This window comes from Loxodonta africana, chromosome 1, assembly GCF_030014295.1.
Source record: "Loxodonta africana isolate mLoxAfr1 chromosome 1, mLoxAfr1.hap2, whole genome shotgun sequence".
In the NCBI taxonomy this organism is placed as follows: domain Eukaryota; kingdom Metazoa; phylum Chordata; class Mammalia; order Proboscidea; family Elephantidae; genus Loxodonta; species Loxodonta africana.
The window spans coordinates 133,734,673-133,759,098 of record NC_087342.1 but is presented as its reverse complement, the minus strand read 5'-3'; the positions used below and the strand labels follow the sequence as shown (position 1 = coordinate 133,759,098).

At 35.6% G+C, this 24,426-nt stretch overlaps 1 protein-coding gene across 1 annotated transcript in view; it reads right to left on the bottom strand.

Annotated features, from left to right (window-relative positions):
* Positions 1-505: 505 nt before the first annotated feature.
* The window catches only part of RIMS1 (regulating synaptic membrane exocytosis 1), a 475,999-nt gene continuing 452,078 nt past the window's right edge, over positions 506-24,426 (bottom strand). The window contains exons 30-34 of the mRNA XM_003404398.3: positions 13,691-13,829; positions 11,156-11,268; positions 4,697-4,798; positions 3,959-4,098; positions 506-1,958 (exon numbers count right to left, since the gene is read on the bottom strand). Of these exons, the coding sequence (XP_003404446.2) occupies positions 1,740-1,958; positions 3,959-4,098; positions 4,697-4,798; positions 11,156-11,268; positions 13,691-13,829 (713 nt within the window). The 3' untranslated portion in view covers positions 506-1,739. The remainder of the gene's footprint in view (positions 1,959-3,958; positions 4,099-4,696; positions 4,799-11,155; positions 11,269-13,690; positions 13,830-24,426) is intronic.

Here is a 24,426-nt window from a genome sequence, read left to right as displayed (position 1 = left end):
TCACTTGGTGCAGGCAGTATGTCTATGGATTAAAACCTAGTGTGTACACAGTGTCTACATGTGTTACAGCCCCACAGTAGGAATCTACACCAAAATATTTATTAGAAGGAATTTGGTCCGTACTACGTCACTTCTTCCAGAGGGTAAAAAATAAAGTCTATAAAAAAAAATGGATGGCTTAGATTTCTTGATTATTTCAGTACAATAATTAACGAGCAAACTGTACAAGTACATGCAACATACAAGCTGGCCTACGTGGAACTAACATACGTTATTAAATAATTTTTTCGTTTCTTTCTTTTTTATTTACTTTTTTTTAATACAAAACATGCATGCAGCTTTGAACAGTTCCAAGTCATGCTGCTCTATTTGTGTAATCACAAAAATTGAATAACTCATCAAAGGAGGGAGAACGTATCGATGCACCCGCAGAGTCTGCAGTTGGTAGCACATATACAGGATGCCACAAGGGAAATTCAAGGCCAAGAAGAACTCAGATGAATAAAATGCAAATTGAAATTTGACTTTGTTTTATTTTTCCCCCCCAAAAGTAAGATAACTTTGCATTAAAAAATCAAGCTTTGTGCTTGCATCAATCTCAAAGAAATGTAAACTAAAATTTGATTAAAAACATTAGTTTAGTGCAGAATATTTCAACTGGAATCTCCAGTGGAATATTGAATAGCTTTCATACCATGCTCTTTCCAGGGCAGATGGGTGTGTCTACATGGAGACATGGCTGAGAAGCCTGGGCATAGCTCAAAGTGTCACAGGCTCAAATCCATTCCTAGTCACCATTTTGGGAAGTCAAAAGTATGGTTTATACACATGAGCATTACTTATCTTTTTTTGGCTATCAGGAAGGAAAAGGCATTACAAGGAGTGTTTCCAAAGTACGATTATGCAGTTGGTTTTGGTCCCCAGCATTAGTTGCAGATGGGTTTCTTTAAAAGTCTTCCATGCAAAAGAATGGAAAACATAAATTAATTTTGTAGAAAGCAAACAGATATGCTCTTAATTAAAAAAAAAAAAAAGATTCTGTGGTCATTTAATTTGGAAGATAACTTTTTGTTTTTTTGGATTTCCACACATAAGACTTTGAAGAATTATAAAATGAAAACCAGTGAAACCCTTCATTGACCTCACCTTGTTTAGCTGTTGAACACTTTTGGGAGATGCTACAGAGACTGCTTCAACCCTATTTTGGTGCTTTTGGAAAAAGAAAGGAAGGGTCTCTGTTAGCATCATGAGGCCTGTCATAACACAGCCAAAAACTGGTGGAAATAATACAGTGAAAAACAAAACCAAACCAAAAAACCTAACAATCAACACACAAATAAAACACACAAAAGAACAAAACTTCACAAACACCAGGGAAATAACACTGCTTGTGGTCTGTGTAGAAATGTGTAGAATACAAGTTTTCACAGCGTGAGAGTTTCCAGTTTGTTCAATTTGGGGTTACATGTGTGTTTTAAGTTTCTTCTTTTTGCTATTTGTCAGAAGCATCAGTGACTCTCACTAGCATGCTGACTCTTACTGTAATTTGATAGACTGCCTTGTTCTGTCATGTGAAGCCAGGTTTTAAAGAACAACTGGGACATATTATTGAAAAACTACTACAGGCAAAACACAAGTTGATTGTCTGTCTCCAACAACGCTTTTGATCATGGGATATCTGGTTCAGATTATTATCCCAAAAGGTAGAGTTTTACTGGGACGACTCTGGTATGAGTTCACTATGATCGAATGCAGGGTGGCCCAGTTGAACTTTCCAGAGATGACTGGGAAGCCCGGCGGGTTAGGGGAGTGAGTGTGGGATCCACCAGCGATGAAGGTGGGAACAATTTGTACCATCCGATTACCATACTGGACAGGTCAAGTTCTTCCAACAAGATCTGAGCAACACCCATAAAGCATTTATGGTCCATTCTGCCATAGTCGCCCCAGACAATCACCTGCAGAGACAGAAAAACACAGTGTAACTCAAACTTTTCCCTTTTTCACATTTGAAGGGTTCAAAGCAATAGTTCTATAAAAGTGGGCCCATCAAAGGAGGAGAAAATGAATAACTAGCTCTGAGGGGACATAGATAAGAAGAAATACTAACATATCTAAATCTAAATACTAATACAACTAAATCTAAAAAAACCCTTCACTGTAATTTTTAGATTTAATGGAATGCACATAATGTTTCCCTAGTCAATGAAGGGTGCAGTATTCTCTACATAACTCATGTTAAAGAAATAAATATGCAAGTTTATTTACATATAAATTTAATATATTTCTTGAGTACCTACCACCTAGTAAGCAATGTGTGGATCCAGAGAAACAAAAATTAAAATTTGTGATGCTCAGAAGATCAAAACAAACAATCCAAGGCAGTGTACAACAGTGTGTATACCATAGACTATGTGCAAATTCCTTTCATTTAATTTATATTATGGACTTATTCGTGAAGAGGCAAGTAGAAAAATAATTGTGAGCTGCTAACTTTTGATTTGAGCAGGTGATTAAGTCAGTGAACTCATCAACAAAGACCAAAATCTGGGTCAACTCCTACTGATGCTGGACAAGCCTTCCATTACACTTTCTCCCAGGTTCTATTTTCCAATCTTTTAGTCACCTATAAAGGTTCTTAGGAGCCCTAGTGGCTCTGTGATTGAAGTGCTCAGCTGTTAACCAGAAGGTCTGCTGCTCAAACCCATTAACTGCTCCACGGAAGAAAGATGTAGCTTCCATAAAGATTCACAGCCTTGGAAACCCTATGGGGCAGCTCTATTCCATCCTATAAGGTCCCTATGAGTTGGAATCGACTTGATGACGATGGGTTTGGTTTTTTTTTTTTTTTTTTGTTGTTGTTGTTGTTATAAAGGTTCTCAACTGAACCCATTCACCTGCTTTACAAAGGCAGAGGTGGTAAATCTTTTTAATTGACTGGGCAACTTTGCCAAGTTACCTAATTTCTGTGATCTTTAAAACAGGGATAATGGTATTTATTACACAGGGTGGTTACAAAGTTTAAAAGAAGTAATGTATGCGATCACCTTGTAACACATCTGGCATCCAATCAGTACTTAGTATTTGCTGGTCCCTGTGAAAGAGGCTGCTCAGCCATGTCTTGCCTGTCTCTGTCTCCAAGTATGATTTTGCTGTTAACTCCCCTAAAAGTGAAATGTTAACTAATGTTTCCCCTAGAACTGTGGAAAACAAGTGATATCAACCTAAGCCTGTCAAACAGGATGAAGGATGGCACCAGTCACCCCCTGGGCTGATGGGATAATGGGAAGAAAAGATCAACATGTTTGAAATAGAACCACTAAAACCAAACAGAAAGAGAATGGACATTCCATAAGTTCCTACAACCCATGGCCCCTTTTCCCTTTAAAACCCTAGCTGGACTGCAGTTCCTGGAGACAGACAGCTTTGGGAGGAGATCATTCTCCTCTGTCTCCGTATACTGGTATATATAATGAAGGTCTTGCTACCCACCTCACCCCTGTCTTAAGAAATGGCTGTTTGCAGCAGGCGGCTCTAACCCACGAAATTATGGTAACACCTGCACACTTTTCTTCTCCTCTCCCTTCTTCTTTCTGTCCCAAATCTGGCACATAATAATGCTCAATAAGCTACAATTAACATCATTTGTCTCCATCTCTCCCTCTCTCTCTAGAGAGAAGAAGGAAAGATGGGAAACAGGGCAAAGGTAGAAGGAAAGGATGAAGAGAAAAAACGGAGAAAGAAAATAGAACTTTTGTTTTCCATTAGATCCACCCGCTATTTTTAATACTATCCATTACATGCATTATAAATTAACAATTTTTTTTTTCTACTCAAGGGATATTATACTATACTTACCCTTACTGAACATCCATGTCTTGGTGTTTGACCACTTCTTCAATGTTTACATAGATAATGTGGATATTACAATGAAAAAAAAGAAAAACCTAGTACTGACCTGAAGAACTTTACCCTGTGGACTTTCATCAAAAACCAGAGACTGTTGATACAAGGGGTCGAGGGTTTTTCGTGCAATTCTTGTCTTCTTCTTGGCTATACAGGCCCCATTTTCCAAAAGATATACTTTGACATATGGAGCTAAACAAAGGTATATTAACATATAAGAAGCGAATCTCTAAATTAATCTTTATTAGAGAATGCCTTAGAGAATTAGAGGTGCTTATTGAAAGTTTTCCCTTTGACTATTTAAATCATTTAAAATTTCCGTTACTACATACGTTCTATTTCTTAAAACCCATATGATACCAGTATTGTCATGTTCAAGTAAATGTGTATAGCGTTATCATAAGACCTTGATTTATTTGGATTATGGCTGGCATTACAACACAGGTTTATATCCTAAGGCTCATTCTTTCCTTTTTATGATTAGAACCAAGTTATTTTTTTTTCTTTTACATTTATAAATGGGCTAAAATAAAATAACTGACATAAGCTAAGAACAAATCATAACTAAACTTTCCTTAATATGACTATATTCCTCCTAATACCTTGACAGAATAATTGTGTGAGGAAAACTAAGATCCACTTTCACAGAAACAAACAACACAGAAAAGCTGCCAGTTTAATCAACTGGATGATGCAAAACAGAGGATATTAAATTCAAATACAGCAAATGTTTTGAGTATTTTGCCTATTTAATATCACTTTGTCCAAACTCAGTAACATTTTTCCTTACCAGGTGTAGATTTGGAACCAGGTTTTTGCGTGAGGCTTCGTGCTCTAATAACTTCAACTTCTAATTGGCCCTTTTTATCCTCCATTCCAATTTGTATATCACCTGCAAGTGGAGGGGACGCAAAACAATTTCAGTTTCTTTGCAGTTACAGGCAGTTAAAAAAAAAACAACAAAAAAACAGGTTGATAAGGACTCCAAATTATGATCTTCGTGATCTTGATAAAAAACAAAAAACAAATCTTTAGAGCCTTCCAACACTACTTTTCTTTTCCCACCTTCAAATCAGGTTTTGAAGTGTTTATCCTCATTTTTCTGGTACTAATCCATCTTATGAGACTTGGGAATTAGATTTGAAAATCACTTAACTGCAACACTTATTTACTTGATTTTTGTACTTGGTAAGATTTCTTAATATTATGTCACCTAATGTATTAAGTTTGTTATTGTTAGTTACCGTCGAGTTGACTCCAACTCATGGTGACTCCATGTGTGCAGAGCAGAACTACCCCATGAGATTTTCCCCAAGGTTGTGATGTGTTGGAAGCAGATGAACAGGCCTGTCTTCTGAGGTGCCTCTAGGTGGGCTGGAACTATCCCCTTTAGGCTAGAAGTGCAATTATCTGTATTCCCATTATCTACAGATAGCCACCATTAATGTTGTGGTAGCTGTCATGGACTGAATTATGTCCCCCCAAAAACGTGTATCAATTTGGCTGGGCTATAATTTCCAGCATTGTGTGGTTGTCCTCCATTTTGTGGTTGTAATTTTATGTTAAAAGGATTAGGTTGGAATCATACCACCACCCTTACCCAGGTCACATCCCTAATCCAATGTAAAGGGAGTTTCCCTGGGGTGTGGCCTGCATCACCTTTTCTCTCAAGAGATAAAAAGGAAAGGGAAGCAAGCAGAGAGTTGGGGACCTCATACCACGAAGAAAGTAGCACCAGGAGCAAAGCATGTCCTTTGGACCTGGGGTCCCTGCACCTGAGAAACTCCTCAACCAGGGAAAGATTGATGACAAGGAATCTTCCTCCAGAGCTGACAGAGAAAGCCTTCACCTGGTGCTGGCACCCTGAATTTGGACTTGTAATCTACTAGACTGTGAGAGAATAAATTTCTCTTTGTTACAGCCATCTACTTGTAGTATTTCTGTTATAGCACCACTAGATGACTAAGATAGTCTCATAAAATGCTTCTTTCAAAAAAAAATTCCTTTTTCTTGCCTTCTCTCCCTCCCTCCCTCCCTCCATCTATCCATCTATCTAGCTATCTAATTATAACCATACGTCATTATTTTATAGACTACAAATAGACTTGTCATTACCTGTTTAACCAGTACCCTATTCACCAAATATAAATAGATTATTTAAACTGTTGCTATCATCAACAACAACAGCATAATGACAGGTTTATGAAGTATGCTTTCATACTTGATTAATTACTTCTTGAGCATAAATTCCCAGATTTTAAATTACTGGATCAAATGGTCATTTCAAAATTTCATGTATATAATTATCCTTCAGAAAGGTTGTGTCACTTTGCACTATCATCAGAAGTTCCTAAATTTGTCCATTTCCCACAATTTCACTAATATCGGTATTAGAAATATGTCTAATTTTTATCAGTCTGATGGCTAAAAAGTTATAATTTGCATTTATTTGATTATTAGGGGGACTGAACATATTTCTAAATATTTTCAATTTGTATTCCTTCTCTTATCACTTGTCCTTTTACTTTATCCGTTTTTATTAAGGTGATCATTTTTTTCTTACTGATCTGTAAGGGCTTTTTATATATTCAGGCTTCAATATCTTGTTAAGACTTTCTTTTTGGTCATGAATGGACACTGATCTTTACCAAATGCTTTTCTGCATCTGAGATATTAATGTGGTAGAATTAGATTAATAGATTATCTAATGCTGAACCAACCTTGCATTTTTGGGGTGAACCTAAGTTAAACCAGGTTTTATTAAGACATTGCTATGTTTATTTTATTATTATTTTTTCATTTATATTCATAATTAAGATTGGTATATAAGTTTCATTTCTTATACAGCCCATCTAGAGTTTGATATAAAATTATATTAGCAACTAAAGTGAGTTGGAGAGAGTTCCCTCCAAAGTTTGGTTTTAAATTTCCACGTCTCTTTGGTTTATATTTGTTAGAGCTGACCTAAAAAACCATGTGGATCTATTTCCTCTCAGTTTCAGTTACCTAGTGCTGCTATAACAGAAATACCAAAAATGGATGGCTTTAACAAACAGAAATTTATTCTCTCATAGTCTAGGAGGCTAGAAGTCCAAATTCAGGTACTAGCTTCAGGGGAAAGCTTTCTTTCTCTACAGGCTCTGGGGGAAGGTTCTTGTCATCAATCTTCCCCTGGTCTAGGAGCTTCTCAGCACAGGGACACCAGGTCCACAGGATATGCTCCCCTCCTGACTCTTCGTTTTTGGTGGCATGAGGTCCCCCTGTCTTTCTGCTCACTTCTCTCTTTTATATCTCAAAAGAGATTGACTCAAGATACAACCTAATCTTGTAGATTGAGTCCTGCCTCATTAACATAAAACAAAACAAAACAAAACAAACCCATTGCTGTCAAGTCCATTTTGACTCATAGGGACCCTATAGGACAGAGTACAACTGCCTCTAACCCTTCCTCATTAGCATCATAGAGGTAGGATTTACAACACACAATCTATTACAAAATGGGGGACAACCACACAATACTGGGAATCATGGCTTAGCCAAGTTGACACACATTTTTGGGGGACACAATTCAATCCATAATACTCTCCTCCACTTTTCTGTGTCAAATGTTAAATAATAATGGTCATAGTTTTATTAAGGTTTTTTCTACCCTCTATTTCTTCTTGAATCCTTTTTGGTCAGTTACATTTTTTATAACTTGTCCATCTCATCTAAATTTTCAAAATTCAAGTCTCTCTCTCTCTCTATAAATGGTATCATTCAGCAACTTGTTTTCTTCAGTCAACATTTTCTTAGAAATCCATCCAAGCTGGTGTATAGAGATCTATCTCACTCCCTTTAATTTCTGTATCTTATTCTATTGTATGAATATGCTATATTTTATTTATTCTATCTCCAATTGGGAGACTTTTTTTTCTTTCTTTCTATTTTTGGGCTGTTAAAAAGGACGCTGAAAAAGAGTGCCTCGAGGGTATATGCTCGAACTGGAATTACTGGGTCACAGCACATACACGTTTCCATTTTTACTAGATAATGCCATATTACCCCCATTGGTGACTGACGCATAAATTTAAACTTCTAACAGCAGTGTATGAGGATGTTCATTTTTGAAAACCTCCATTCCCTTTGATACTTAAAGATTGAATACTTTTGGTCAATCCGACAGGTGAAAAATATTTTATTCTTATTTTTATTTCCCTGATTACTAATGAGGTTGAACATTGTTTCACATATTTTTTATCTCCTGGCTTTTTCATTTTGCAAATTACCTCCCTGGAATATTTGCCTTCCCTCAGTTTCTATTATCTTGCTTGTCATTTTCTTACTTACTGGAGTTATTTATGTTTTTTATGTATTATATATGTTGCAAGTATGTTTTACTAGAAATCCCTTGCTTCCTAACTTTGTTAATGGTGACTTTTTATTCAAAGATTTCAATTTATATTAAATATGTTGCTGTTGTTAGGTGCCACAGAGTCAGTTCTGACTCATAGCGACCCTATAGGACAGGGCAGAACTGTCCCATAGGGTTTCCAAGGAGCACCTGGTGGGTTCCAACTGCCAACCTTTTTGGTTAGCAGCTGTAGCTCATCACCTTAACATCCATATTAAATATAAGAAATTTATTAATATTTTCCTTCATTATTTATATTTTTACTGGTAATGTAAAATATTTCTTTCATGTTTAGGGCTTCAATACATCTGGACTTTTTTGTATGGTGTGATGAAGTATATGAAATTTCTTTTCCATTAGGAAAGTAGATCATCTTAACACCATGGATTTTGAATGATCTTTTCTGTCCTTCACCAATTTATGTAAAGTTACCTCTCTCATTTACCAAATTCTCATATATACACGGGTTTCTATTCTGTTTTGCGATGTATTTACTCATTCCATTGTTAATATTATACTGTTTAAAGTAATATGTCATTATACTACGTATTATAACTGATAACCTAAGTTTCCCATCCTTGTCTTCCTTATACAGACTGAACCAGGCTACAGGACGCAAAGATGTACAGTTCAACGATTACTCTCAAAGCAGGTATTGTGTAATCCCAACCAAGGTCAAAAAATACAAAATTCAAAAAAAATCCTCCCTCATATTCCCTTCTAATCATTATCTTCTACCAATGTCACATCCAGTTTTTACTTTACTTTGTGGCTCTTCTTCATACTTTCTTTCTTCCCCCTTTACTGTGCTTTCGATGAAGGTTTACAGAGCAAATTAGTTTCTCATTAAACAATTCATACCTGTATTGTTTTGTGACACTGGTTGCCAACCCCACGGCCTGTCAACACTCCCCCCTTCTGGACCGTAACTTCCCATCACCAGCTTTCCTGGCCCCCCTGCCCTCTAATCCTTGCCCCTGGGCTGACGTGCCATTTAGTTTCGTTAGTTCCTTATACTTTCATCAACTAAAAACGCAGCCCTAAAGGATTGTTTCGTTTAGCATTTTTTTTTTGTTTACTTTCTATAAATGGAACCATAGAGAACCATTGCTAGTTAATTTCTTTATCGCAACAGCATGCATACTATTGTGGAAGGTTGTTGTTTGTTCTTTTTCCTTGTTATCTGGTAATCAATTCTATGAATATATTGCAAAACATGTATCCATTCTTTTGTTAATGGACATTTGGCTTGTCTCAAGCTTTTTGTTAAAATACTGTGAATATTCTTATACTTGTTTCCTATTTTAAAATATAAAGTTTCTCTTGAGTATATACTTCAGAAACGTAATTGCTAGATTATTGGGTATGTGACTATTCAACTTTAGGAGATAACGACAACTATTTTCCAAAGTGATTAAGGCACTTTACATACCTACAAACAGCATATGAAATATACCACGGCTTCGCATGACCCCCAGCACTTTGTGTTGTAGGACTTTTTAGTTTTTAACCAAAATATTGTTATCTCATTGTGGTCTTAGTTTACATTTCTCTGGTTGTTAATGAATAGAGTTTAGTACTTTTTAATAATTTTATTAGCTTTTTATTTGTTCCCTTTTGTGAAATATATTTTTCATATTTTTTGCTGCTTTTTTTATTGGGTTATTTGTGCTTTCCTAATTGATTTGAGGGAATTCATTGAAACGATTCTTTGCCAGTTGTATATATTGCAAGTATCTCCTACTGGTTTATAATTCCTCTTTTCCCTTTCTTTAACATGTCTCTTGATAAAGGTAAGTTCTTAATTTTAATCTATTAAATTGATTATTCTTTTTTTTAATGATAATTACTTTTTGTGTCTTAAGACATGCATTTCAAGGTCTAAAATTATTTCACTTACATTTTCTATTAAAAATTTTGTTTTTAATATTTAAGTCCTTAATTACTCTAGAGTAGAATTTTGTGCATTCTGTGAGGTAGGGATCCAATTTCATAAACTTCTAAAAGTATAATCTATTTTTCTATTCCTATGTACTGACAGTTTGTCTTAGCATTGATTTGACAAACTGTAGACCTGAGGAAGTAAGTTGTTGAGTCCATTGGTCAATTTGTCTATCCTTGCATTCATACTGCACTGTTATAATTACTAAAGTTTTATAATACATTCAAATATTCAGTAAGAGGAGTTCTCATTGCCTTGTAAGATTTTTTCCTAGATAATTCATGTTATCTGCTATGACTATAAATGGTATCGTCTCCTTAATTATGTTTCTAGCATAGAAATGCAACACATTTTTGTATATTAATCTCATATGTAGTTTGTATTTTCACTCTTTCAATGGTTTCTTTTGATGAAAAGATCTAAACATTTTAATGTAGTCAAATGTATCAATCTTTCTCTTCTGATTAATGCCTTTTGGGTCTTGTTTAAAAAGTCTTTGCATACTCTGAGTTTATAAAGATACTGTCCTACATTACCTTGAGGATAATTTTTTTTTTTTCTTTCACATTTAGGTCTACAATAAAATGGAATTGATTTTTGTTTCTGTTATTATGTCAGGGGTCAGACATTTTCTTTTTTTTAAATATATATGCTGTGAAATGCCACACTTAAATTTAGGTCTCTTCTAGACTTCTTGTCTTGACAGGATTTTCTGATAATTCCCCAGATTTATGAAGGAGTTATTTTCATTTGGCATAATGCCTCAAATCAGAAAAATGCATCAGAAATTTGAAATCCCATACAAACAGAAAAATCCTAGCTAAAATGTTCCTTCTCACTATTTTAGTATTTTAAATGATCTTGTCAACCATGAAACATCAGTTCTTCTGTAGAAAAAAAAAAAAGATCCTTACCCATAGCAGGGGTGGCTAGGGTTTGTCTGCCAACAAGCTGGGCTGGTCCCAGTCCGTCAAGAAAATCACTGAATTGACTGTCAGCTCCTAGTCGCACTCCAGGAAATATTAAGCTATTAGCAAAAGAATACAAGAAAACCATACACAAAACAAAACAAACAAAAAACATTAGATCTCCTAGAATTCTTTAAATTAGTTTCTGTTTGTCTTCTAATTCTGATCATGCAATATAAATGCTACTTAGATGATCTGTTTACTCATTGAGTCTTTATAATTTCACTGAGCCAAGCATGTGAGGCTTAGTACTGATTGAGAAAAGGTTGAAAGTCTTAATATAAGACCTGATGATCTATTCAGGAGGAATCAGTTACAATTTTTAATATAGTAAGTATTCTAGACACGTATAAATTCAAATGCCTATGTAAATGTAATGCTGACACAAAATACAGTGTGAAAATTTTTATATCATAAACTTTATAGATAATTGATCATGAACACTAACACTAATGCTAAATTTTAAAAAATGTGGTTAATAATTCTTGATTCAATATTGTAGCAAAGTACAGGTTCTTATTTACAAATAAAAATGTTTAATTTATTCATATTTGAATTTTTTAATTACCCAAGATTTTCATTTAGTCCACATGGAAGTGAATTGGCTATAAGATGTCTATTTCACTACAATAGGACTGCCTGAAATATCTAGGATGCACGCTTTGCAGAGCATTTACTCTGCTCCTCTTGTTTAGAGCTATATCCTGGGTAACAAAACTGTGCTGTTACTTAGTTGGCACTCAGTAAGTATTTTCTGAATAAGCAGATTTCTATAAGGATTTATTGCTTCCAGTGTGCTTTCACATAAATTGTTTAATCAAAAGCATGAGAATCGGACAAGAGTACATGTGATCCCAAACCCAACCCAACCCAAACCAACCCAAACCAACTCAACCTGTTATCATCAAGTCAATTCCAACTCATAGTGACTCTATAGAGCAGAGTAGAACCTTTCAGCTAGCAGCCGAGCTCTTAACCAAAAAATCTCGTTGACATTGAATTGATCCCAACTCACAGCAACCCTACAGAGAGACTACAAAAATTAATCTATGAGAGGTTAAGTGGCTTATCCATGGTCATGGTAAATTTTATTTATTTTTTGTAACAATGTTTCCAGCCTTTCGTTTGCATATCACTTTATAGTACTTCACCAAATACTGGTATTTTGTCAGCAAGTATATCTCCATAACTTTCAGACCTGCTGATCTCTGTCTTAGCGCTAATTGCTGGCAGCATGCATTCCAATCATTAGATCAAATAAACAGGGAGCCATTCGTGGGAAACAGTATTGTAAATATTAACTTGGCACAATTTTATTTCGTTTTCTGAACAAAAAAAGAAAAATGCCAGTAAAACAAACAAGGTGAATGGGAAAAGAAATCATGACTATTGGATTGAGATATGAGTGATCTGAAGGGTAATAAGTGAATAATTATGTAAAATGTGTATGATTAATCCCTACATCACCAACTGCAGAGTAGTAATTACTTATGTGTAAAATCCACCACTTCAGGAAAGTCTAGCTTTATCAGAAAAATCTTCAAGTACAGGGAAATGTAGGTTTTGTGCAGGATTTATATGAAACAGTAAAAAGCAAACCAAGTAAACAAAAACAAAAATCTAGTCATATATTTTCAGAATTAATTCAAGCTGTTTAATCAGAGAAAAAAGAATGAGGAAGATACTTTTTTTTTTTCCTAAGAGAAAAATGAGTCAGTGATGTTTAAAAAAAAAAAAAAATTAAAGTTGTATTATTAAAGTAGCTATGAGTCGGAATCAACAGTAACAGGTTTGGTTTTTTTATTATGAAAGTGGAGCCCTGGTGGTGCAGTGGTTAAGCATTTGGCTGCTAACCAAAAGGTCGGTAGTTCAAATCCACCAGCTGCTCCTTGGAAACCCTGTGGGGCAGTTTTAGTCTGTCCTAACTGTCCTATAGGGTTGCTATGAGTCGGAATCGACTCAACGGCAACAGCTTTTTTTTATAGGGTTGCTATGAGTTGGAATCAACTTGACTGCAATGGGTATTAGGAAAGTGTTAGACTTGCAACCACTTTGAGGTCAAAATAGTTTGGGAACAGTAGGAAAATGAGAAAACAGTTCCTCACTTCTAAATTTTCATTCAGATTTTGGTGACTGGGCCAGACTATGAGTTTCCCATACCAAAGAATTCAGTAAAATGTGACATTTCTACACCAAACGTCCAGTAAAAGACTTCAGAGTTTTTTCTAGATGCTGGAAATTAATTATTCATGTTAACTCAACATTTCCTTTATCCTTCTGAAATGTATGAATGTCCACACGTAGAAGTGTGCCCACATGTACTTATCATAAAAGGCCTGGCTGGTTTATAATAGATGATTGGACTTATGGTCTTAAAAAAAAAAAAAAACTTGCATAATAACCCTTACTGGCTTTGTTGTTTTACTAATTACTAAACAATCTATGGTTTTAAAATGGTACCGTTGTGCTGAGATCACTTACTTTCCCTCGGAGCTGTAACTGTTGATGCTGCCGTCAGTAGACTCTCGGCTTGGTTGCCTTACCATCTTCCTCATTTCAGCTGCCATTCCTGTTTCTGTGCTTCTCTGTATGGTGCTTTTTAACTTCTTGTGGCCTGACTCTGACAGAAGAGAGTAAAAGTAACTCTAAGTTTTATCTAGACAGTTTTTCCGTGAATAGTGATTGATTCTGCAAATATAAAAATTAATTATTCATATGATTAAAAGTTCAATTAAAAGAATAGTGATCTAAGAAAACATTCTTCTTAATTAAATCTCTTTACCCAAATGTGCTTGGTCAAGAAGGGTAGCAGGGGAAGGTGTACCAACGCCACAGTTCTGGAGACTGTCCAAATCTTAGTGAACTAAAACACACTCATTGTATTAATACTACTGTCGATTCAATGAAAAACTGGCACTGAAAGATAATGCTAACCATCTAATAAAATTCTCTTAATCCTAAATTCTTCAAATGTATGGGAGTAGACCAAACGAACGGGAGAAGAGGTACTTGGAACCAAGCATGATAATTACCACGGTTTTGGCACTATTACATGTAGAGAACACACATCTCATTTTAGATGGAATATAGGTTACCTAAGTAGGTACACAGGTATTACCCTAATTTCCAATGCTACACAGCTATCTAAAGGCCTTTTGACTCAGCTGCATGACTTCTGAATGGCAGTTTTGGGGGAGTGAGTCTCCCTTTGCACTGTGAATTATATTAGCTGATCATTTTCTTGATAAGCTCTAAGCTCCTTGAGCTCTTTGAAATGTACTGACTAGCATTATATTCATAGCATGGAAATGATATTCTAAAACATTAATTGATTATAGGTATGAACAATACCAAAAGGTTGGATAAACTTTTAGACTTTGTAATACCTGGGCATGTTTTTCCCATCTATACATTCTATATGCATTTCTGGTTTTCTTTGTAGCATCATTTAATATCCATTAACAGCATATGAAAAATGCTCTCTCTATATAACAACAAAGGTATATACATACATACCTATATAACACAAATTTTTCAAACTTCACAAAACTTCTGTGAACAAAGTACCTAAAAACACTTATATAATTATACCACATGAAAGGCTGCATTTTTCCTCCCATTTTTGGTGACTTCAACCCATTTGTGAGTTGTCCAAAGACACAATATGTTGTGTTATACAGACAGACTCAATGCTGATATTCCCATATATTATTTTATAACTTTATTAAAATTTTTTTACTGAACATTCTTTCACTATTTTTATTAACAAAGGCAATATACATATATTATACAATATTCAAATATTACAGAAATGGCAGAAGTTGAACATTTCCTATAATTTTGCTCCTCAAAGATGATGATGGTTAATAATTTGGGGGCTACTGGTTTTTTTCTTTATACATTTCTTCCCATAGGTTCTGTGATTCAGACTCTATTTTCCCTCCTTTCATTGGTTGGTTTTCCCCAGTCTCTTGTGCTGGAACCATCCTCCTAATGTAGGAGGGCTATAGGGCACAGCCATTCCACTTTCTCACTTATATCTACACTTAATTCCTAGGTGATGGCATCTATGGTTTTAAATCCATCCATACCTTAAGCCCCCTGAAATAAATCTCTAGTCCTGACCTTTCTCCTCAAAGCCAGAGTTATTAATCTAATTGCCTATTAGCTACATTTAGAAATTGAATAGACATTTCAACATTAACACAGTCAAAACAGAACCCTTCATTACTCACCTCTACCACCATCACCTTACTGCCAAATCCTTCCTCCTGCAGTAAATGGTATCTCTATTCAACCAGGTGCTCAGGCCTATAACCTTGTAATCATCCCTGATTCCTTCAACAAACCCCACTTTCGATCCATCGGTTAATCCTGTTGTTTTTTTTTTGTGTGTGTGTGTGATATACATGTAACAAAAAATTAGCAATTTCAACATTTGTTACATGTATGATTCAGTGACATTATGTTCACCAGGTTACGCAGTCATCACCACTCTTACTTTTAAAATGCATCTCCAATCTGATCACTCTCCCTCCTCTCCACTGCTGCAGTCCTAGTTCAAGCCACTATCATCTCTCACCAAGACCACTGCGGGACCTATCAATCTGGTCTCTGTGCTTCTACTCCTGTCCTCCTCAGAAAAATCTGTAGGAAACCATCATGGTGAATCTTAGAAAATATAAATCTGAACACGTCAGTCCCTTTCTCAAGATCTTATAATGGTTTTTCATCAAAATTAAAGCAAAATCCACAATTGTTATCATGGTGTACAAGATGCCATATAATCTGGCCCCTAGCTAAATCTCAGAGCTAGTCCTCTTCCCCTCCCGTACAAGCTTATTGCACTCCAGTCACACTGGCTTCCTCACATTTCCTTGCACAAGCCAAGCATACTGCTTCATGCCACTTAGTGTCTTTCCTTTCTGCCTTTCCTTGCCTCTCTCACTTTATTCAGGTCTCTGCTTCAATGTCACCTTCTTAGAGAGGCCTTTCCTGATCCTTATTACTCTTTATTGCCTTACCGTGCTTTATTTTTCTTCATAGCACTGCTCCACCTGCCATTAAACCTTCATTTGCTTGTTGTCTGGTTTCCCAGTTAGACCAGGGACATGGCAAGCATTGCTCAGTTATATTTAGTATCTAGAACAATGGATGTGGTATAAACTCAATAACGGGATCATACTGCACATAATAATGTACAATTTTATCATTCCATTTAATGTAATTATAACACAAACTTGTCTATCTTTATTCTTAATGACTGTACTCTTCCACTGCATGGCTACATAGTACCATAATTAAATTATTTCCTTACTGATGGACATTTAGGATGTTTCCAGTTGTTACAGGAGAGTTTTAACAGGATAAATTCCTCAAAGTTGAAATACTAATGAAATGGTAGGAATCTTTATAATCTCAATAGCTACTTTTAAACTGCACTTCAGAAACACTGTAGCAAGTAACATTGCTACCAATATTCATATGGATGTACCCATTTTCCCATCTAAGGCTCAGGAATTCTCTATATTTCCACTTTCTGGTCTCCGTCTGGCTCACTTGTCTTGTCATTGTAGAATGTGTACCATTACTGAAGGCAGGGCCTTCATTTATGGCCATGCTGAACATTGCTTCAGAGTCTTACTGAAAATAACAAGGATCCCAGCTACAAAAACTAAATCTTTAAATCTAAAGGGTGAAGTGATACTGGAAACAGGAAAAGTTATGAGGATCAGCAATATGAAGGTTTCAGGTTAGAGGATTTGTTCATTCATTTTTTCATCCATTCATTCAACAAATATTTATTGAGCAACTATTACGTGTCTGGCGTTGTTCTAGGTGCTTGAGGATATAATGATGCGTGAGAAATTTCCTGCTTTCACGGAGCTTACATTCTAGTGTGTGCATATATAAGAAAGGCAATGAATAAATATACAAACATATGCTGGTGATAAGTGCTGCGGAAGGGGGATACAGAGTGACAGAGTAGAGAAGCAATGGTGTTATATAAAAAAAATTCTGGATATCATTAAGCAAGGGCACAGAGGAAGTGAGGAAGCAAGGCATGAGGGAACAGGGAAGTAGCATATGGTCGGTAGGACTGGTCCTAGTGACCTTTTAGTTGGATTGTGGTGGGAAGGCTTGAGAAGTGGGGTCCAGGGAGGGGGAAGTTGTCTTGCAGGTCTCCACATCTCCTTTCCAGTCTTCCCAATGTAATGTTGACTATGACCAAGAGGCTCTGTTGTCAGAGATCTCAGGGCTCATGCATGCCTGGCAGTCCAGATGATGAAGGAGTGCAGGCTGTCAATACCTTATTTAATTGTATTTACTAACACAGGTTTCACCATAGTTGTCTTTCAATGTACATTTGTTCAATGAAGGAAAAAAATTATGCTTGAAAACAATATGCTGGGTGAAATAAGTCAGTCACAAAATGACAAATATTGGATGATCCCACTTATATGCAGTATCTAGGATATGTAAACGTATAGAGACCAAAGTTCATTAGTGGTTACCAGGGGCGGGAGGGAAGGGAAAAAGGGTAGTCATTGCTTAGGGGGCAGAACTTCTGTTAAGGGTTGATGAAGAAAACTGGAAAATTGGAAACAGATTATGGTGATGGTTGCAAAATATGAACATAATTAACGTTACAGATTTGTACACGTAAAAAATGTCAAAATGGCAACTGTTTTATATATATGTATCACAATAAAAAAGTGACTAGTCTGCATTAGTTTTTATCTTTTAATTGGGATTTTTCTTATCAGTTTTCTTAAAAAGGGTATATTTACAAGTGCTTCAAAATTCTGACAGCAGTTTTAAGCCTTAATAGTTTCCAAAAAATAAATATTACACCCTCAAAAAAATCACTTGAGGTTAGTAAAATACCTTTTATACTTATTTAATTACGTGAATTGTGAATAATGCATTTTAATTTTTAAGGTTCTTATTTTTTTTAGTCCTGATTGAAGATTAAAAATATTTACTGATACAAACTTAGCTCTTTTCTTACTTATGTTAATAAACATTCAATGAAAAGAGCTTTGATGGACTAAACAATACAAAAACCCAGAAACCCAGGTAGAAGCTGAATAAAGACTTTCAGCCTTAAATTTGTCTCATTTAAGTTACGATGGCATTGATATTACTTTGGAACATAAGGGCAGAAAGGCATATTATTTTGTAGATGTGGAAACTGTAAGTTTGGAGAAGAATAATCCATGCAATGAATATTTTTTTCAGCACTTACACTGGGCCCATCCATTTCCATGTGCTATAATACAGCAATGAACACAATGAAAAAAAATCCCTGCCCTCAAGGAGCTTTCATTCTAATGGGTATGACCTGCACAAATCACACTATTTAATGGCAGAAGCTGGGTTAGAAACCTGATTTCCTAAATTCCAGTCTTGCATCATTTCATTATACCACAGTTTAGGAAAAAACCAAGTCTGATCTCACTTATTTTACAAATATAACAATTATTTAGTTACACAGGTATATTCACACATACATTCTCATATATGCTCACCTTTTCAAAACTTTGTTAAAATCACATATATACTATTAAAGTACAAATGTATATAATTATCTGTATCTTTGGTAATTATAACATAAACATATATTACAAATATGTAATACATATAATATTAATATAATGAATTAAAAATGCATTATTAGAAAATACTGTTAGGTTTATTAAGAATACCCCCATTCTTTAATAATTATTTGTATCCAATGAATCATCATTACTTTTATAAAGACAAATTTATTATCAAATTATGACATAAAATCTTTGATTTGAAACCACTGTCCCAAGTATTCTACAAAGAACAAAAAGATTATAAAGCTAGTATATTTTAATATCCTCTATTCATAAACACTTGAAAAATTAGTAGAATTTACAATGTTCGGGGCAATATTTTACTCACGCTTTAGAAGAAGAAAATTTTTCTCAAGGAATGTTCCAAAAATGTGTCATATTTACATATGAACTTCCTCTTTTTGTGTATTTAGAGATATGTTATATTTAGAAACACCCCACTGGCTTATTAATTCATTACTAATCAAGTAATAAATGTAAATACTCATTAAGCACCAATATACTAGGCCTTGCACGTTCTGGAGGTACAGCAGTAATAAGACAGGATAGGCACAATAAACAAGTGAAAAAATAAAATAATAATTTTAGATATTGGTAATCAACATGGAAAACAGTAAAGATACTGGCTTGTCGTAGTGATAGTTACATTTGATCAGCTGGGCAGGGAAGGCCACTTGTGAGAATGTAAAGAAGGACCCAGACGTACAAAGACCTGAAGGAAGAATGTTCCAAGGTTCCGAGTAGTAACTGGCCTGCCTTTGCATGTCTGAGAAAGCTGTTAAAGTCTGAAGTAAGATGGGAAGGAAGAAGAGTAGGAGAAGAGAAGTAGAAGAGATATAAATGCCTGGTGGTATTTGTAGTGAGTGTGCAGGGAAGTCACAGGGGATGTTGGGATCTGATGTACACTTTTAAAAGATCACTCTTGTTGTGTGGGGAATGAATCATAGGGGCTAGGAGTGGAAGCAAGGAGAACTGAAAGGCTACTTTTCCACCTAAGAAGAAATAATGGCTTAGATTAGGGGAGTAGCAGTGAAGAGGGTGAGTTTTGATGAGATTTTGACAGAACTTGATCTATTAGACATTAGTGGATCATAAAGAAAAAAAAAATTGTAGGTTTTTAGTTAGAACAACTAACTGAATGGTAGTGTCAATTACTGAAAGGGAAAGAAACAATTTCAGGTGGTGGGAACTAAGAGTTCTCTTTTGGACAAGTTAAATTTAGAAGCTTTCTAAATAGCTAAATGGAGAGTAAAGAAAAAAGTATATATATGAGTCAAGACAGTGAAGAAGAGGTTAATTCTAGGAGAAAAAATGTATCTGTTTATACATGAATATATAAATTTTTATTTTTTATATAAATAGATATAGATACAGACAGGATATATTGGCATGTAGATGGAATTAAAATCTATGGTACTAAATGTAAACACCCAGGTGGTATCTCAGTTACAAAATAATCCTCTACTCCACACAGACCATGCCCCACCAGAGACCTGCATGCAGCTGCAGGAGATTTTCTGTGTCACTGTAGAGGAAGTAAAGTCCACTGTGAAAAGTAAGAACTACATAAAGTGGCACACTCTCCCAGAATACTCTCATCTGGAAATGTTTCATTTTTGTTTATTATACTGTGATTAGAGGTTTATTTGGGTTTGTGATTACCAGCTATATCTGGTTGGTAGAGTGAGTTCACCAGCCTTCTAACACCCACAAATTTCTAACATCCAGATGACATACCTATTCTAAGGGGATGGGAATTAAAAAAAAAAAAAAAAGTGCTATCTGTTAAGAGAAGGGAAAGGGTATCAAGATTAACTCATAGACATAGGAGTTAACTTAGTAAACTCAGGAGAAATTTCACAGATCTTAAGAGAAGAAATGAGAACAAATTAATGTGTGAGTGAGTGAGAGACAGACACAAAGAGAAATAGAGATAGATGCAGATAGACAGAGACATCAACCTTCCTGAGGCAAAAGACCACAGGAGTGAGGGTAGCCATTAGCATGAAGTGATTCTGACCAGCTAGTCCTTGTAAAGCAAAATGCTGACTACTTCATTTCAGGTTGGCACTGCAATCAAACTCTACCTCAGAGTATAAACATTCTAAGGAGAAAAATGTGCAAATGAAGTAAATGAAGTAAACTGTGGTGATTTGAGGCCTGGACACACAGGTCTCGGAAGGAGTTTGGGGGAGGGTTGTGCACCACTGATGAAGAATGATTCCGTGATGTGGAAGAATTTACAAAAATGGTTTGTTTAAGGCTGTGTGCTTGAGAGATTTGGGAAAGTGCTGGCTTAAGAACATAAAGTTGCATATCCAAAGACCAAAAGAAAACCTTTAAGAAGTAAAAAGAAATGTTTGGCAGTGAAAACTGGCAAAACAGAGTGTTAAAAATATTATGGTCTTTAATTTTTACTCCATTACCCTCCATCTTCAGAAAATTAGATGTGAAAAAATTAAAATATGCAATACAATAAAAGCCTAAAAACAGGAAGGGAAAATCTGGTGGACTACTGAATTATTTCAAGTACAGCATTTAAAGATTTGTGGGAGAAGGAGGAGTATTTCTAATCAGATGTCTACGCATCCATTCATCAACCGAATGACTATGTTAACAAAATGGGGATTAGATATAATGCATAAATTACGGTTGCTAATTTGACATCCTCAGCAAAGTCAATTACTTTCTGCCATTCTTCTTTTTAAATACTGGTTATTACTCTCAAGACTTTGTCCTAACTTGATTATAATACAAGGTTAGTCCTGATAACTTGGGAGGTAGAGATGCATTAGATGTTAGCCACGCAAAAATGCTTGGTTCTATTTAGCTTCACCTCAACAAGTGGTTAACAAATGTGGCTAAGATTATGGAGTTTATGACTCTTTTCCAGAAGGAAAGCTCTATAAAGTTAAAAAACGAAACAAAACAAGCAACAAAAAAAAGCTGATACTTTTTCATTAGAGAAGTAAATTTATATTAAATACTTATTTACTGTATTTGAGGCTTATGTAATATTAAAGCAGTAAACTACTTTCATATTGGCAATTCTTATTTTCAGGCCACATCAAATGAGGATTAAAAGAATACTAAATGTAAACTTTGAGCTGAACATCCTGAAATGCAAAAGATAAACCAAAACCAAATCCATTGCCATCAAGTTGATTCCAACTCATGGCAACCCTACAGGACAGAGTAGGGTTTCTGAGGAGTGGCTGATGGATTCTAACTGCTGACCTTTTGGTTAGCAGCCCAGCTCTTAACCACTGCGCCACCAGGGCTCCATACAATGCAAAAGATGGGTGGATTAAAGTCATCCATGTGCATTTTACAATAGAACAGGTCTGAAACTTGGCATTGGAACTGTAAAAATATGTGATCTCATCCAAAATCTCTGTTTAAAAAACCCAAGATGTGGTAAGGTTAAATCCTTAACCTCAGGTCACACAGCTCCTTAATCTTAATGCCACAGTGGAAATTAGAACTGAATTTTTCCACTCCAAAGTCTGTGGCCCTTTCTGTATATGAAACTTCAGTTCCACCACCGCCACCCTGCCCCTAAAAAAAAAGAAAGAAAGAAAGAAATAGTCTCATTAGGAAAGCAATGGACTGTGCCCTGTATTCCTAGGACTGTTTGTTTCAGAAGGACATACACTGTCACACTCCATTTGTTCACACTTTTACAGGCCAAGTCCAACCTCCAGCGACGGTAGCATCTCTCTGCTACAATAACTTGTTATGTAAGAGGCGACGCAACCTGGCTACAGCCATTTGTATGTCCCCTTGATGAATAGGAACTCAGTTACAGCAGATTAAGTACAATTCAGGGCAATCACTTTTAGTTCTGTTGTTCACCTTAGCGACAAGAAGATTTTGTTTGCAAACATAATTCTGTAGTACTACAGTGAAAAGCTCTCAATAATTTTTCTTGAAATTGTCCCTAAAAATACAAAAGAATAAAAGTACTGTGTATCCCTGGTACCCTAAATTCTTGGTTAGTCGATTTCAGCAGTATTACTCTGCAAAATAACTGAGTTCACATCTTTTGATAATAAGCAGTCAAATTCTAAATCAATTGGAGGGGGAAAAACATTTCTATGTATGTGAAAGCTTTATCTACCATTTGCTAAGTTAAAGGCAAAAAACTTAAAAAAAAAAATTAAGAAGATAGAGTCCTAGAAGGGATAGGTAAAAAGAATTATCTTAGGAATACATTAAATCAAACAATTCTGATGAGAAATGATGTTTAATTTTGTAAAGGTTAAATACATGGAAGTATATACTACCAATTTCAATGATAGATATATTGCTCTTTAAATTAGACTTTGTATGTTCCTCTCTAGGACACTGCAATATAATGCTGATACAGAAAGTCATTATCACCAAAACATATCCATGGCATGGTCAACAAAGATTATGGGGTCTGATTCGGCAACAAAAATGGGCTTCCAGAATTGCAGAGCTGAGAATCCTTGACCTGGATATTTTAGCTTCTTGTTTTGGGACAGACGTGAGGATTGCTGCCCTTATTCTAACGCTCCAAATCCTGACCTACTGTGGGCCCAAGGCAGTCTAGACTTCTCCAGATTTTGTTCCAACGTGTAGTATAATAATTATATTCATAGAGAATTTTACTTTTGCATAACATTTTCATTTTGTTGATGAGGAAAGAGATGATGAGAGAGGTTACATGATTTGTCAAAATCACATAACATAGTAAATGACAGAATGAGAACTCAAATCCAGGTATTCTAGCTCCCAGCTACTAAACGCTTTGTGCTTCACTAGGCACTGACCGGGTAACCTATATGAGGGCTCATCTAGCCACACACCAATTGGTTGGTTCAGTCCTGCTTACTGCCTGTTAGTGCCCCTTGAATGCTGGCTGGTGTTTCAGGATGTGACAACAGATTATGTCTACTTTATCCTATATAAAATATAGGATATAGAAGAGATAGAGAAAACAGAAGTGAGCAGAGAGACATGGGGACCTCATACCACCAAGAAAGTAGTGCCAGGAGAAGAGCGCGTCCTTTGGACTTTGAGGTTCCTAAGCAAAGAAGCTCCTAGACAACAGGAAGATTGATGACAAGGGACCTTCCTCCAGAGTCAACAGAGAAAGCCTTCCCCTGGAGCTGGCACCCTGAATTTGGACTTCTAGCCTACTAGACTGTGAGAAAATAAATATCTGTTTGTTAAAGCCATCCACTTGTGGTATTTCTGTTATAGCAGCACTAGATAACTAAGACACTCTGCCCTTCACTTTCTTCCCAACTCTAGTAGCTTTCTGTTGTCCTTGGGATATAATTTACTCAACTGTTGGGGTCTAGTTATCACACTTCAAATACATATATAAATAAAGGTAAGCTGTAGAATTCAAATACAGATGAAGTTTCAAGTCTTCATTAAAGTTGTTGTAATACTGCTCTGGTTTTACTGTAAAAGGAGAGTCAGGATGAGCCTTTTGCTTTGTATCTTAGCATTTGCAGAACACGCACTCCTCCAGAAGGTTCTAATTTGAATGTTTTGATAAAAGTTTATCAGAATAATAATCTGGGAGCCTTTTCCCAGGACTCATACTTTTATTTTCTAGCACTTGTAACCAACACATGG